This window comes from Drosophila mojavensis, unplaced genomic scaffold (genome assembly GCF_018153725.1).
Source record: "Drosophila mojavensis isolate 15081-1352.22 unplaced genomic scaffold, ASM1815372v1 contig_277, whole genome shotgun sequence".
NCBI lineage: Eukaryota > Metazoa > Arthropoda > Insecta > Diptera > Drosophilidae > Drosophila > Drosophila mojavensis.
Genome location: NW_025318822.1, coordinates 224,987 through 242,349, shown reverse-complemented (window position 1 = coordinate 242,349; position 17,363 = coordinate 224,987). Strand labels below are relative to the sequence as shown.

The 17,363-nt window shown below is 41.4% G+C and overlaps 1 protein-coding gene across 4 annotated transcripts in view; it reads left to right on the top strand.

Moving 5' to 3' along the window:
• LOC6573941 overlaps positions 1-17,363 on the top strand; it is a 60,019-nt gene that overhangs the window by 37,346 nt on the left and 5,310 nt on the right. For all 4 annotated transcript variants that reach the window (XM_001999964.4, XM_044008256.1, XM_015167194.3 and 1 more), the window contains exons 3-7: positions 14,685-14,837; positions 14,901-15,101; positions 15,171-15,321; positions 15,503-15,571; positions 16,611-17,331. In XM_001999964.4, coding sequence (XP_002000000.2) covers positions 14,685-14,837; positions 14,901-15,101; positions 15,171-15,321; positions 15,503-15,571; positions 16,611-17,331 — 1,295 coding nt within the window. The remainder of the gene's footprint in view (positions 1-14,684; positions 14,838-14,900; positions 15,102-15,170; positions 15,322-15,502; positions 15,572-16,610; positions 17,332-17,363) is intronic.

Below are 17,363 nucleotides of genomic sequence, written 5' to 3'. Positions count from 1 at the left end.
CTTATTTTGGCAATTACACTCACCAAATTTTTTATGAAGCTCAAAGTATTCAATATATTTATAGTATGGGTAAAGAAACAGTTTTATCTTTGGTTGAAAATCAAAGATTGAGGCATACTTTGAATCTAGACTATGCAACCATAAAATTGCTGAAAAATCAGGAAAAAACAGAAAACTAAGTGGCAATTTTCTTACAAATAGGGAAAACTATGGAAAAAACTATATAAGCGGCAATAATCAAGTGATTTCAGTAGGAAATAGAAGAGCATTAGTTCGAGAAGCTTCGAATTCCCACGAATCGACCACCAAGATTAGGGTTAAAATCAGTGTTAGGACGAGCTTATCAACGGTCTAAAGAGCAATTAAGAAAGTTAATTACTTAAAGAAACAGAATGTAAAAAAAAAGACACCAGTCGATATGCTGAGAAAAGAAATACGCATTAATTTTGGCCGGGCGAATAGGACGTGGTCTACCCAATGGCAGCATGTTGTCTTTTCTGATGAGAAAAATTGAATTTGGAAGGAACTGATGGATATAATTATTATATCCATGACCTACTCATAGAAGAACATTATTTGGAACGGTTTCCAAGCCGCTGCGGCGGGGGGTGGTGTGGCATTTGTGTAGGTATCAATATCTTACTACAGCGCTTGTAAGCTTCAATTTTTGACATCGCGCATGAACGCATAGGACCATAATATCGTGTTTAAAACTGCTGTTCCGCATTTCTATAACCTGTCTGAAAACCGGCATTAGATTTTCCAGCATGATAATGCCCCAATTCAGACCGCCCGATCCCTGAAGTCCTGGATTCAGGGCCAAAAAATTGATCTCATGGAGTGGCCACCATACTCACTCGACCTTAATATCATTGGAAACGTCTGGGGATGGTTGGTCAGGAAAGTATATGAGTCCGGAAAGCATTATAGTACAAAGACAGAGTTAATCGAAGGTACTGAACACGCTTAATCAACCATATCCTTGAATAATATTGAACAACTTTATAATTCCATTCCTAATCGAATTTTTTAAGTAATTTCAAACAAAAAACGGCACTACGCACTACTAATATTACTTAAAAATAACAATAGCTTAAAATACAGGTGTTATTTTTGGTAATTAACTTAAATAAATTGAATTTAGCGCAGGGGGCGCTAATCTGATGACCAAATTTTTGTTACATGTTTTTTGTACATTTTACAAAAAAAAATTATTAAAAAATAATCCTTATTGTTACAGTAGCCATTCTTTTTGTATTTTAAAGAGAAATAAATGGAGTATAATGTAAAAAAATTTCAAAGATGGAGCTCTGCTGGTTTAGATTTTATTTAGCTTTGAGGTTGAGTGTAAAGGGGGGCGCTAACCTGATGACGCGCAGTGTATTTCAAATTAAACATAGAGACAAATCTGCTTTTAAGCTACTAAGTAGATATATACCATATACAATATAATATAATGGAATATTTATTATAACTCTTTGGAAGCCTGGCCACTTTGGCAACACGGCCATAATCACTTAGTCTTTTGCAGCCACAGACAAAAGAGCGGCCAGCCACACATTTGACTTGACTTGCGAAATACCACAAAAACATTAAAATTTGATAAATGAATGCATTTAACGGCATTTAATCTTTGGCCAAGTGCCCTCAAAGCAGATTCTGTACGTTTTTGTTGGATTAGTCGCTGCTCTGTTCTGTATACCCTGTAGTGATTAGAAATAAGTAAGGTTACTTGGCTGCTATAATACTTATAAAGAAAATTATACTGTTGGCAAATATGTAATATGATTTACTACAGAATTTCTAGCTTGAGCTAAATGAATATTTAAATACATATACACTATCAAACAAACAATTCAAAAATTTAAAAAAAAATTAAAGTGCAGTTGATAGTGATATGCCGGAAACTTTGCTTCCTTATAGCTGATTCAATTTTGCATATATCTATATATGTAATCTCTGATTCTTAATAAGAATCCCATTCAGCTGATTGGCTCTGCATATATCTCCGTTTCTTGAGTGGAAAAATTTTTCCATATTGAAAAAATTCTTCTTAAATTAGACTACAAATAATATGCTCCGAGAGTATCTTCTAGTGCCCCACACAATATTTCAACTTGTTTCGTTTTGCGTAATTGTAAGTAGTCCCTGCTCTCCCATATTTGTTGTGATTGTTTTGTTGCTGGCTTGCCGAGCGTGTGGCAAGTGGTTTTCAACGGTTCACAAAATTTCATTTCTGTGGAAAATAAAATTTTATTGCCATTCTGCAATTGCAGTGCCAACGACGCGGCGTGGTGGGGGGCGAGCAGCTCCACTCACTTGACTGCTTTCATTAGCCAACGTCTACGTGGTGTAATTTTAAGTGTTACTTTTAATTTGTTGACTTGCATAGGAGCGCAGTGGAGACCTGCATACATGTATGGGTGAAAGAGTGTGTGTGCATGTGTGTGTGTGTGTGTATGCTTTTATTGCTTATTAAGCGTTTTTAGTTCAATTAAATCGTATAATCGATTAAATCCTGGCGATAGAGACTTTGTTGACGAGGACGACGATGAGGAGGACACTCACGTAGCCGGCATTTGCGCTGCGCCACGTCGTGCTGTTGCCCTGCGCACTCAGACGTGCGACGCAATGTCTGGGCAGGAGCCAGGGCGAGACCGTCTGACCGCTCCGCCCACTCCCGGACACGTTGATTACTGCTGATTGCCCGACAGCAAACATCGCGCCAAATAGCAGGCATCAGACCACCGACTGGGCTGTGTTGTTACGCCCGGCTCGCCCGGACGCCCACCCGCCCGCTCGGAAGCCCCTTGATGCCATTAATTGATTTGTTACAATCAAATTTCCACAGTCAATGAAAAAGTCTGATGAAAATTTCGTTAATGCCGGAGCTTTGTTCGGATTATGGAGCCGTGCTCCAGAGACCGAATGTGGCGCATTATCTGCCAGAGTTGCCAGCGCATTGATTTGATACAAAATAATCTATAAATCTTATGCATTTCGTTCCGGCTCCACAAATGGGCCAGTTAAATGGGATTTTCGGTTACGTTGGTCTGGTGCGATGCCAAGACATGGCTATAGATGTGGATATGGAGTGGAATCTGGTGCTACAAATGGACATGAACTGTAATAAAATAATCATAAATTTTCGACGAATTCCATAGCTGTTGTTGCCACAATTAAATTGTGCAAATTTGGCAAATGCACAAAATTTTTTATTTGACATTTTTATGAGTCGTCGTCGTTGGCCGTGGCTGTGGCTGTGGCTGCGGCTGTGGCTCTGACTGTGGCATACCGAATTCAATTCCAACTCTCTTGCATAGCCCAAGTTGGACTCGGCTTGATTTATGCAGTTGATTGTCCAAGCTGACTGGAACGTTCCATTTCTTGCAGTGTATTTGCGTGTGCACGCTTTATCGTTTATTCCACATTACTCAAGTCATAATTAAGATCTTGGCAGCCGGTGGCCACAGCAGCGACGGCGGCAACGGCATCGCTCATAAATTGTGGAAGTGGCTCATTGACAACTTCATTTCCGCGCATGGTGTGCAACAACAACAACAGCAAGAACAACAACAACCTGCTTTTGCTGTGGCATGTGATCCGTTTAAGATCAGGGAACTCAGCACACAGAACACTTGGCGTCATCAGCTCAGCTGCGTTGCATTGTCGCACTGCACGCAACGTGCTGCTAAATGACATAATGAACTGCATTATTTATGCGACACACTGTGCGAATACACATACACACAAACATACACTTATGCAGTGTGTATACATCATGATTCAAGCACACACAAATAAAACTCCCAAACAGCAACAGCTGTTGTTATAGGCAGCCTCAGTCGGAGTCAGTTCGCTCTTTGCCTTGACGACAAAGGCGACAATTTGTGCGTGTGCCCGATAATAAAACGGCTGACATTTTGCCTTATGATGTCATGGCAACATTCAACAACGGCTGCACAGCACTCCAACCTGCAGCGAAATGCCTCCTCATCGTGGCTGTGGTTCCTCTACATTTATTTTGTTCATTTCAACAATGGTTGAACTCATGTTCGACTTCGGCTGCATTGTCCTGCCGCAGGGTCGAAGACTGCTGCTGGCCAAAACCCAAAGGCACAATATTGATGAATGTGGCTTCAAGTGATCAATGAGTTGTGTACTCAAGAACCGAATTGATCAATCATTTTACGAGTGACATTTATTACAGTGCTGACTGCGATAAGACATCTACTTAAAATATAATTAAATGCATGCTACATATGAAAGCATGCGGCGGCCACTGGACAGTCGAGGTTGCTGAACTCAAAAAAGGTTTCAGTGAATTTAAGGCTGCCAGTTGAAGCAGAGGAAGTGTTTAAGAGTGCAGGCTGGAGACTATTTAAGTATTAGTAATATAAATGTATTTATGCTAGACTTGCGAGTGCCTAACATCAGTTTATTATATATATTATTTTATAATAAAAGTTAACAAAAAACATTTTTATGATTATTAATTCTTGCTTAGCTAGATTTATTCCTAAAAATCGCCGTTCACAACAGAGCTTTCCCTATGAACCCAATTTAATAATTTCGTATTTCATCAGATTTTAAATGCCCCAATTTATACAGCCCAATTCTAAAATTTAAAAACAAATTTTTATTCGACTTTATCCAGCTTCGTTTCTCAATGAATTTCTATGGCTGCCAGCGCGCACAGGAAAATTCTAGAATTTGAGACTTTAATTCATTAATTGTGAGTTAGCACCCAATTAGTGTATTAAATATTTAAAAAAAAAAATAAGAATAATAATAAAGTTTAATTTGCTGTAGAACTTTTAGGGCGTTTTCCCGCGTTCTGGCATGTAAATTTATAATGAGCTTTAAAACTAAGTGAATTTTGTGTAGTTAACTTTGTGTTTAAATAAAATTATGTCAATTTTCATTTGCGTTTACGCACATGATTCTCTCATATGATTCTCTCATATGTGTGTTGATAGTTAAAAATAATAAACAATATTATCCTGACATTTTAATTCTGTGAAATTAAAAAACATATTCAATTTTATGTTGTGTTCAGGCAAGCAAACAACTAATTGTTATTTAATAGTACAAATTCCTTTGAATTTCAAAGTGAATCGATAGCAAATTTAATAAAGTGCAATATTCGCTGTCAATTGCTTTTTATGTTGACGGAAATGCAGAATCAGAACTATTTACCCAACCATTTGGCAAACAGTCAAAATGGAAAAAAGGAAGTGGATAAATGAAATGATGTATCCTACTATTTGAGCATAGTAACTGGCATCTAATTAGTCTCTTCAAACATTGACAAACAGCTGCTGTGTTTGGCTTCGTTTGGTTTGGTTTGGTTTGGCTTGGCTTGGCTTGGCTGAATGTGGTTTGGTTTCGCTTGCTGGCTTTCAATTTGCAGCTTTATGCATCGGCAATAAACTATTTACTGTATCAGCTATTTACCACTTTTTGATTACGCCGCATTTGTTTGTTTCCTGTGGCCTTAATTTGCACATTGCAGTGGCTGTCGTTAAACGACAGGCAGACGTACACAAATACATATATATACACACACACACACACACAGTGATACACATAGTGGCATACGCAGGTGGCGTTTCACGTTTCACGCGCTTTTAATTGAGTGCTTCCGCTGCAATTAACAAGTACAACGCATCCAGTGACGTCGCTTGACTGGCTGGTTGGTTGGTTGGTTGGTTGGTTGGTTAGTAGCTTGCTCCGGTCACTCATCAGGCTTGACCAGCTGTTGGCCACGAGTGCTCCCCTTTTTTTGCTCAGCTCTGCTCTGATCGGCTCTGCTCTAGATTACAGCTTGCTTACGCACTTATGCCTCTTTAGGTAAATATAAAGCATTTAATGTGTTGACTGCCACAATTTGTGGCAGCACTTGCCGGATTTGACAAATTAATTATACCCAACTGCGTTGCAGCTGACATTCAACTTGTGCTTGAAACATAAGCTGAAATAACATTTATTGTTCCGTTGTCCACTTGAACGAGGTTGAATTTGTCTATCGATCGCTGAATGGCTGCCTGCTGTTGTTTGGCAGCTCATTTTACGAGTTTCCCCCAATTTCCACAACTGCCAGTTTAGTTTGCAATTTTCCAGTTGAACGATAAATGCAAATAGATTTCACCTGCAGACGTTGTTTGTCCAACATTTCGAGAATCTTTTTTCCTAAATTATGCGCATGGCATTTTCTCAGCTACACTTTTGGCTGCTGCTGCTGCTGCTGCTTCTGCTGTTGTTGTTGTTGCTGTTGCAAATGTTGCTGTAACTGTGTATGCTTTTAGCTTTAGCATGTTGAGTATCGAGAATCATGTATGACTTTGACATTGACAACTTGGCAGTAACATTCATGAGGCCGCTCTGCAGCAGCCCGTCCGAGTAGTTCTCTGCTGCAAAGCGAAATTGTGATTACATGCGATACGAAATGGGTTGCCTGGCTAGCGGGGTGCGGGGGATATGGGGAGATGGCATCGTGCACATCATGATGTTGACCCGAAAGAAGGAAAGGTTGCGGAAATGTTCACATTTTACATTTATTTACATTTGTACCGTTAGCTCGCAGGGGGAGGACGGCAGCAAACAGCGAGCAATGGCAGTGACACGAGGGTTGCTGTCTGATTAGGTTGATGGATCGACCACTTGCTTATTTGACAGCTCACAGTTGGTCCAATGCAAAGTGTTTTTCATTTGACATCATTGTCAGTCGAAGCTAATGCTAAATCATTGCACAAATCAATCACGACAATATTGCCGCTCAGCCATTTGTCACAGTGTGCAACAGCAGCAGCAACAGTCGCCGTTTCGCTTGGCTCCTGCCCCGCCCCCTCTCTGGCTGTATCCACATTCCGTCCAACTCTCCATTCAATTAGCAACTCATAATAACAATAATTTTTCTTGCAATTCGCATTCAGTAAAACATTTTGTGGCACGTTCAACGTTGCCTACGTTCGTGACGCTGCCTACTTCGACTAGCGGAGCCACAGTCACACAGACACACAAACACAGACGCAGACGCAGGCAGTGGGGGATGCGGGCCGAAAGCCCCACGCTCTAGTCATTGACTGCAACAATGTTGCCTGTTAAATGATGCATAATAATCGGGAGCGAGAGCGCGCTTACTGAGCTTTGCCGGCAACGGGGGAACGATGGCATGGGATGATGGGATGTGGGACACTGTCCCAATGGGCCAGAGGCAATGCCATGCGACTCTTGATGGCTGAGAAATCATAGTGCTCTAGTCCTTACTAGCAATTACAGTGGGCTTACAGAGTATTCCTCTGGGTCAAATATATCTAGTAGCTGATGTTTGCTAGCTTGATTTATCTCTAATTAGTTGTTAATGCTGTACATAACTGTAAATATGTGGACCCTGTTTACTGTTGGTGTTGGTTGAGATAGAAGTTGAATGGGATCAAGATTTTTGAATACTTTATTATAGGATGTTTGTAGGGATTCACATTCTTTTTTTATTTATATAAAAATATATTTATTTGAATATATCGATATATTTATAGCTTTCAATATTTTTTGTTTTCCATCATATAGAAATATCAGAGCTCTACTACATATACTCCATTTTATTATTATTTATAAGTGAGTGAGTGAGTACAACTTTTTTAAATGGGTCTTTGAAGTGTTAAGCTCATTTGGTTTCGAAGTTCTCTAAAATATTGTTGTAGTCTAAGGTTATATAAATTATATTAAATTTATGTTCTTTTCTATGTTAAGTTTCAGCTTTTAATTGTTGGTATTACATACTTGTCTTATTATTTATTTTACTTATTTATTTTTGTTTACCTCTTTATGCTTTTATGAAAAAGGGTTGCTCTAAATTTAGCAATAGTTCAGTTCGTCTCTAAATAACCCTTTTGTTCCACTGTGCATGGTTGAGGCTTACGTGCTTGTGTTGATGGTTGCCGGACATTGTCCATACTCGATCCCTACTCAGCAATTGTGCATTGTGACCCGCCCATGCGGCCCTACCCCACACCCTGGCCAACGCCCACGCCTACGTGCACGCCCACCTTGAACAGAAATTTGCTGAGTGTAGCTGGTTGCGGGTTGCTGCTGATGGCTACTGATGGTTGGCTGGTTGATGCTTCTTGGTTGATGGTTGGTGGCTGGATGCCTGGATGACTGGATGGTGGGATGGATGTATGAATGCATGGCTGTTGGCTGGTCACTCGCTGCGTAACTGACGAAAATTCGCTTGGCTTCCGTTGTGCCAAGTGCAAGTTGGTCATCGTGGCCGCACAACACAGTTCTCTCTCTCTCTCTCTGTGTGTGTGTGTGTGTGTGTGTATGTGTGTCTTGCAATATTTACTCTGCTTGAAATGAAACATTTTTATAATTCCTTTTCGGTTCGCCTTTTTACTTGGCTTGTGGCTGGTGCTGCTGTTGTTTGGTTCGTTGGCTATTGGCAACATTGTTATTTTCTGCCATTTGGCCATTGACTATTGACCAGCCATGCCGTACCCGTGGCCGGTGCTCAGCACATTTTCAGCGGTTTATTTATTTATTTCGGTTTAATGCATGTTGTTTCTTCCTCTCTCTCCTTCTCTTTCTCTCTTTTACACTCTGTGCAGTGCTTTCATGTGTCGTGTTGTCTGCCCCTCCGGCGTTGCCTGCTGCGTCTGCATTGCTTGATTCCGGGAAGTTGTATTGAGTCATTGGTAAACGGTTTACGTTTAACCCATTTAAAAATGCATGCAGTGCCGGGGCAGGAGGAGGAGGAGGAGTAGGAGTAGGAGTCGTTAAAGGCAGAAAAGAGTCGCGTAAACGCATTTTGAACATTTTCCATTTAGCATACAATGTGGCCAAAAATACAAACAACAAAAGCATGCCTGAATTATATACTTGAAGCTGTTGTATGTACTCTCCCACCTCTCTTCTCCTCTCTCTCTTTCTATCTCTCTCTTCAATTTGTTATTGTTTGTTTACGTTGCCAGCGCAAAATATTGAACGGAAATATTGCAATTTGATTTATGGAAAAACTGTACAAATATAAGCGAGAGAGAGAGAGAGAGAGAGTACGAGTGAGAGTGAGAGTGAGAGAGAAAGGGAGAAAGGAGATATTAGGTGGGGCGCAATGTTTGCACCACATATTGTTGCCTGCCAAAAACGCAACGGAAATGAATTCGTTTATGGCACAACATATTGCATTTTGGTTATCCGCCGTTGTGACAGGCGGCCAGTGCAGTTATGATTTGTAATCGGAAGGTATTTGTATGGCCCTTTGCGAGGCGGCCAATTACCGGTTGCTGCCCTTTTGTTTACCCACTGGCCAATTGGCAGGATTAATAAACAAACGCTTAGCATTACATTCGCATATATTCGATTACATTTGAGGGCAAATGGCAATCGATTATACATTCTGTATACTCAACTGCAACTAATACCGAATTATGTCCTGAGCCAGCATTTTGTGACCCATTTAGCCCGGGGATTAGTTGTTGGTCTTATTTGTAGAGAGCACATTTCTGGCAGCAAAAGCCATGCCTTTTGGCATTATTTTTAGATAACATATTTTTTGTTTGCCCCAAACCCTGTGGCCTGACAATGCAAATTGCGAAAGACAATTTATTCCAATTGCTTGCTGTGCCAAAAGTTAAACAAATATGTCAATTGATCGTGTGTGGGTGTGTGTGTGTGTGTGTGTGCGAGGCGTTGCAAACAAACAAAGCTCAGGACTTTTGGCAAAAACCAACTAACCAAACGAAGCTTGTAGTTTAAAAGGCAATTTATCTTTGACTTTTGGAAAGTAAATGCCCGCCATTGTTTAAAGTGGTTCAATCGCCAGAAATCCCAAATTCAGTTCCAGACATTCTATGTGCGGATATGTGTATGCGGTGGTGCGGTGGTGTCGGTGGCCCCCGGGATTGCTCGGGTGGGTTTGCTCAGCTTATGTGTGTCTGTCGGGTAAGCGCTTTTAACTAGTTCTCGTAGCGCTGCTAGCAAAATTTCGAGCATTCTCAACCACTCAATTACACACTCCACACACGCACACACAGGCTCGTGCACGCACCCACACACACACACACACACGCAGACTGGCGTAATCAATTGAGCTGGCAGGCAAAAGGCACTAGGCAAACAATGGGCATTATACACCAGAAGTTACAATGGGGTGGGTGCACCAGAGACTTTCTCATAAATTTCTAGAGGCATTTGGAAATTGCATTGAAAAACGCACGTAAAACTATTTGAGCTGCTAACCTAAATAAATAAGCGACGGCAACTATCGCAGATGCCCGCAGCAAAAACAGGAAAGCTAAACTTGAGATCAACTGCCGAATATTCAATACACTTCCATCTTTGAGTTACCACATTTTGAATGGTTTAGTGGCCATACTCAATAGTAATAAAATAAAAAAAAATAGAGGAAATTGCAGAATATTCAATACCCTTCTGTCGAAAAAATAATAAATAATAAAGATTTTAAAAATAAAAAATAAATACAATAAAATAATAATAAAAATTCAAAAATAAAAACAAAGATAAAATACACAATATTTAATAAAAATAAATAAAAAAAATAGAATTAAAAAAATTTACTCTTCCAACATTTCATTTGATTGGATTTTGAGTAAATATGCTAAAAGTCAATAAATAATCCAATTGATTGGGCTTTGAATATATTTATTATATTTTATTTTTTAAGAGTTGATGCATGGCTGATAAACCAAGCTCTTTTATGCCTGTTTGGCAAATATTTTTGTGTTTAATTAAAAAGAAAAATTCGATCTTTAAAATTCGGAATGCTTCTATAATTTGTCTATTTACAAATACAGTTATTTGCCGTAATGAAACATGACTTTTGTGTATTTAATCTGAAGCATCACATATGTGATGAAGATTTTAAAATACCCTAGCTAGGGTGTTAATACACTGTAAGCCGCAGCAACGCGACTTCAATTGGAAGCCCGGGCATGCAAGACATTTCTAAAACTGCAAAATGTGGGCAAAGAGAGAAAGAGAGAGCGAGAAAGAGAGAGGAAGTATGTGTGTGTGTGTGGAGAGTGCGAGCGGGCGAGCGGGCGCCGCCAATGAACTGTGCGGTGCAGGCAATCAATAGATGCGGCTGCAACTTGAGATACAAGATACTTGCAGTGCAACCGTGGAGCTTCCCACATGCTTGTGCGGAATGCTATGGAATGTGCACACGCATCTTCGATTGCCATGCGATGGACTGGGATGCCAGTGGCGGTGGGTGCTGTTGCGCAGCTCCACTGTGCGGCAGTGGCAGTGGCAGTGGCAGCTGCAGTGGGTGTGGGGCAGTAGCTTACATTTATGCGCGAAATTGTCGTATACATTTGCACATTCATAAATTCTTGTTGAGCGCCCCTAAAGCGACAGGCGGCAAGAGCCCCTTTCTGTTGCACAATTGTGGAGTGGGCGGTCGAGGGCAACGCAGCCGCAAGTAGCAAACGGCAAGCGGCAGGCATAGTTGCTCTAAGCTGTGCTCCCGTGTCCCGTGCTCCTGCTGGCATTAAAACTTCATCTTAATTTTATTTTGCTCTTATTTTATTTTCTCTGCTTTTTTTTTGTTTGCTTGCGCGTTTTATTGCTGCATTTCATGGCAACGTGGGGCAACCTTAGAACAGCACGTCATTAGACGATAAATTATCTTTCATGTGCGCTGCATTTTGCATAAAATGTTGCCATGGTGCCGCCGCAAAACTGTGCCAACAGCTGTGCCAGCCGCGTTGCAGCTGAGCCTGCAGCCAGAATCTGAATCTGAATCTCTGCCGGAATCTGAATCTGGTGCGCGCTAACTGCAACTGGGAGCTGCTGCTTGGGCAGCTGGGGCATTAAAAGGATGCCAGGCAATTTGAATTTGTGAAATTCCATTGAGGGTAGCAAAGCCGTTGCCGGGCCTCACTTATCTATGCACAAGATGTTGCCGCTTGATAAGCACAGCGCTGCACAGCAAATCAGCAATTTATGTGCCGCCGCCGCTGCTGCGGCTGCAGCAGTTGCAGTTGCATTCATCATTGACTGCAGCAACAGTTGCTGCATGGAATGCACTGCCGCCATCGACGTGCGTTCAACTATGCAAATTTGTGCTAGCTGCCCCCACCAAGCCGACAGCGTCCAACATTTACTTGCAACTTGCTACAACTTAGTAACTTGCTGTATGCGTGTGTGTGTGTGTGTTCGTGTAGTTGTTGTCAAACAGCATTCAAGCACGATTCTGAGAAACATTCTTGCCCAGTGAGTTGAGTTGCACTGCGACTCCAAGAATTTGTGCATTGCTTTGGCCTCAGCTTTGCCCAGATGCGGAGCAGATTATAAAATAAATGAGCTGAAATTATATTGAAGATTGCGAGTAACGGTCGGGTCGATCGACACACAAAAGCTGACTGCCATGACAGTTCAATCACTGAGATGGTCCATCTTCTGGCGAACTGCTGAGCTATGGCCACCAATTGGTATCAGGAAAATTGCTTGTCCCGGTGATAGCTTCAGCATCTAGATATCATTTAAATAAATGACTTCCAATGAGAACTGCAAATGCTGCACTTCACTGCGAGAATTGCTGCTGCTATTTAAATTCAATATTACACCCATTTAACTCTCAACCGGGCTGCTAATGACCCTTGGCGCTCTGCTGTTGACATCGCCTATTTCAGGTATGATAAATGGCAAAAGGTGTGCCAGGTAATGACAGACCAAAAAAAGAAAAGGCAAGGAAATACGAGTGTAGGAAAATCCAAAGGGGTTGCTGTTCATGAACGAAGTTGAAACATACTTATATTATAGAGAGAGCCTGATAATATAAATAATATTCATAAATTATTTTTAAAAATAATTTTAATTAGTTTAGAATTATTATAATATATTTAAAAAATAAATTAAGGCTAAAATTTAAACTAGCATTTTGCAATTAAATCTTTTGGATATCTTTCTTAGTTTCGATTTTATAGATGTGTAATTTTTAAATATTTCATAAGACACGTTCATATTCCATTTATAATATTCAAGATATATCATATATTCATATATAAGTAAACAAATCACTTGCTATAATTATTTAGACATATGTATGTAAATTAGGCTCGAAAACGTTTGCTTGCTTCCAACACAGGGCATTAAAAGAATCATTTGATTTTTAGAGCCAATTTCGATTTTGAATATCAACTTAAGTCCCCATATATTGGAATGAACCATATTAATTTGTAAAAGATTTTCAGGAATCTTCTGCAGTCTTGCAATTAAATAGGATTGAAATCATTTCTTAAATTTAGTTTTACATTTGTATTCCTATATGATTGAAATTATTCGTACAGTAAGCTGGAGATGTTTTGCACATCTCATCACATCCTCTCTGATAAAAGTGTGTGGCCATCCGTAAGCGTATGCACATATTTGCTGAACTTTGACTATTCGCTGCAGGGCAGCAGTTTCTAAAGTGCAATTTAACGCCCTGCCATTGAAATAATTATGCCATAACAATTACGTTTTGGTTGCACATGCAAAGCCACGCCCCCGCCCCCCTCAGACTATTTAGCTGCATGTGCTGTAAAGTTGGCGCATTTAGCGCTGCTGTTGCTGCCGCTGCCGTTGCTGCCGTTGCTGCTGCTGCTGCTGCTGCTGATATGGCATTTGCTTGTTTTAGCCATTGCATTGGCAAGTCCAAGGAATTTTCATGCGTCAAATTGCCGCATGTGCATTGCGTGTAATTACAGCAATAAAAATTGCTACACATTGCGTACAAACATGCAACATATCAACGGGCTGCACTTGCCACTCGCCGCTCGCATTTTGATCAGAGAGCCCTGGCCATATTTTCAGCTGTGTAGCAATTATCTTATTTATTTCACTACATTTATCAAACACTGAACAAATTTGAACAGTTTCCCTAGAACTCAGCGATGCAGTCGTCTTGCCAGTTACAAACGGCTCGTTAGCCCAGTTGGCCACAAGTGAGTGCGCACTGTGGCGGCTGGCTGCCACTTGGGTGGCCCTAGCTGGAGCGGAACGCTAGTTGATTGCATTTTTAGCATAAATTTCAACGCATTTGACTAATGTTTGGCGATTTGTTATTGTTGGAGATGCAACCAATGCTCGCCTTTGCCACCATTTTTCAACAGCCACTTTAGCTCTGACACCGGGAATGCATTCGGAATGCATCAGCCAATGGGCCAACGGGAGAGCGGGGGAACGGCAGAACTTATTGCAGGTACTCAGTGTCATGTTGTGAGTAGAAAAGTCTCGAATCGTATGCAAATGCCCGTTGCTGTGCTACATGAGAGGGGTGTGCTGCAGTAATGCAACATTAAGTATACGCACTGTGCGAGTGCTACTTGCCTGGGAGCACGACGGCAAGGCGCTTGCATTGCCAACAGCAACGAAATTAATTAACGGAATGGCCTCAGCACGTACCACATAGTCACAGTCAGAATTGCCACCGCCAGCAGCGGCACCAAAAATATTAAAACTCTCGCCCAGCACGGCGGCTTGCTTCTTGGCATTTTCAGTCCATTTAGGGCATTGTTAAGTGAAGTATATAGAAAACTTCCGAGTCACACAACAAACAAAAAAAAGGAAACAACTTTTTTCTCTATATATTATCTACTTTGTTTTTTGGCTGTTTAAAGTGTACTAGTTTCTTGTTGACACAATTTTCAACTCAAGCCCTTTATTTGTTTTTCTTGCAGTTGCTGCCGCTACACAATCGAAAAACTCAACAACATTAAAGCCGTATATACAGATCAAGAAGCACGCCGTCACAAGACTGACCATAACCAATCCAAATGCAACCCACTTACTGCACTGCAATCCCATCATAAATCCTTATGACTACTACCAGGGTAAGTGAACGAGACACTCTGCTCTTGTTGTTCTATGGCTTTGATTGACCTCTCTCGCTGCAGACGGCGCTCCCATTTACTGCAGCTGGTACCGCAACGGCGAGGCCATCGAGCACTTGGCCATACGCAACAATCAGTTCTTCATCTATAAGAATGGAACGCTGCGACTGCCGCCCAATGAGCGCATCAGCGGCGTCTATCATTGTCTAATTGAGTCAGATGACATGAAAGTCATATCCGACAGCATCACGGTTGAATATCCAGGTGAGTCTAACTCAGATCCCATACGATCTTACACAATTTAACACACTTAATTTAATCTTATTCTTGCAGTGTTGAAACGTCTTGTGCTTGGCCCCCAGCAGAGCGCCAACGTAAGCGTCCAGGCGGAGGGAAACCTTGTGCTCGGCTGTCCTTTTTTTAGTGTGCCCGCTGCTCGCATCAGCTGGTACTTTGGCAACGAGTCCTTGGCGAATGATAGCAGGCGAGTAAAGATCAGTGTTTGGACACCGAACGCGCAGCGGCTGGAGCTTGAACAGCTCTGCTCCACTAGAATGCCTTCTGCTTATTTCGGGGGTTTCAAAAACGCTTGGCATGCTTCACTTTGGATGTCACCTGATATTAATATATTTTCTCCATTTTGCTCTTCCCTTTATTTTCCACAGTGCTTTTATCCTGAGCAACGGCACGCTCATAGTGCGCAAGGTGCGACAGGAACAGGCTGGAAAATACAAGTAAGCCATGAAATTAAATATGCTGCAAAATAATTTGTTGGTTTCCATTAAAGCTTGAGTATCATAGTTGATTTCTAATAATATATCTTTGTTATGGAAAATTATTTCTATCAGTTCCCTCAAAATATACCTCATATCTTTCATAACATCCCTTGAATACAGTAAACATGAACCCTCACTAGTTTTGACTACTCATTTGACTGTAATATATCTAGTCAATGGAAAACAGCTCTTAATTTATCCCAAGAAGAGTTTAAAGTTCGTTAAAAATGAAAACATTTGGCTTTTTATTTCTAAATGATGGAATTGTCTTGGGCATTTCCGTATTCTTAATTCAGGCTTCTCATTGATATATTGTCAGGTTGTAAGCTATCAACAAAGAACTTAAAAGTCTGCAGTAAAAAATAGTATGAGAGTAGAGAAAGTTTATAGGTTATTTAAAGAATAATTTGAAAAATATAGTTAGAAATTCTATATTAGTATTTAAAGACCTATAAACTGCATCTTATTAATAAGAGTCTATAATCCTTAATGATACTTTCAATAGGCTTGAAATAGATGCGAATATAAAGAGTGTTTTCTTTATTCCTTTATAAGTTTTTTAGTTAGTTATCTATGCGCACAGCAATTAAAAACATACATATATTAAGTTTAGATGCGTAATCATGTCGTATTGAAATCCAATATATTTCAACACGCACGAATCCATTGACTGGTTCTGCTCAACACATTCCGTTCATGTTTGCTTGGAGTTGTTCAGCCAAATCGTATTTCTTGTAGCTGTATCTCATTTGCTGTGAGGTGCAAATTATAATTGGTTATTGCTACTGTTGTTGCATATCAACACCTTGGCCACAATTCATCAATTCATCAGCAACCCTTCTGGAGGTGCTCTCTCCCTCTCCCTCTCCCTCTCTCTGTCTCTGTCGCTCCTCGACTCTGCACTGCATTAATTAACACCATGCACTGGCCGACTGACTGGCATAATTGTGTGCACTGTCCATGCCAATTAATGTGTGTGAAATATTATCCGTTGCAGATGCGTGGCCAAGAACCAGTATGCCAGCAGAACGCACCGTCAGTTCGTGTGGCTGGTGCGTGTCGAGCCGAATACCAGCGGGCCACAACCACTGGCCACAACGACAACGCATCTGTTGCCAGCCTTCCAGAATGCCACACTGTTTGTGCCCACGGGAGGGTCGCTGCAGCTGCAGTGCCACGCGATGGAGGACTATGTGCCCATCGAATGGTGGCTGCAGCATCCGAACAACTCCCTGTCCCAGCTGAGCAACAATAGCATGACGCTGGAAATAACGAACGCCAGCATGGCCCGGCATGAGGGGTACTACATGTGCACCACGCCCACAGACAGGCAGACGTTCCGGGTGATAGTCACCATTCCGCCGAGAATAGTTAGCTCGCTGCCCGTGGAACTGGGCTACATCAGTTTGTCGACAACGCTCAGCTGTCGTGCTGAGGGCAATCCGGAGCCAACCCTCAGCTGGTACCACAATGGCGCACCGCTAAACAGTTCCTATACACGCTACATCAGTGGCAACGAGCTGTACATCCACTCCTTCGATCCGGAGGAGGAGGGCATCTATCAGTGTTTCGCGCGCAATGTTGCTGGCGAGGATTCCGTCACCGGCGAGATGCGCTTCAAGCACCAGCTAGAGCAGCCGAATCCACTGCAGAACATACGCTGCTACCCGCACAGCTTCCACACCATCAATGTCACCTTTGACAGCCGCACCTTGGAGGTAATTTGTCAGCCACATGACAGCATCTGAGT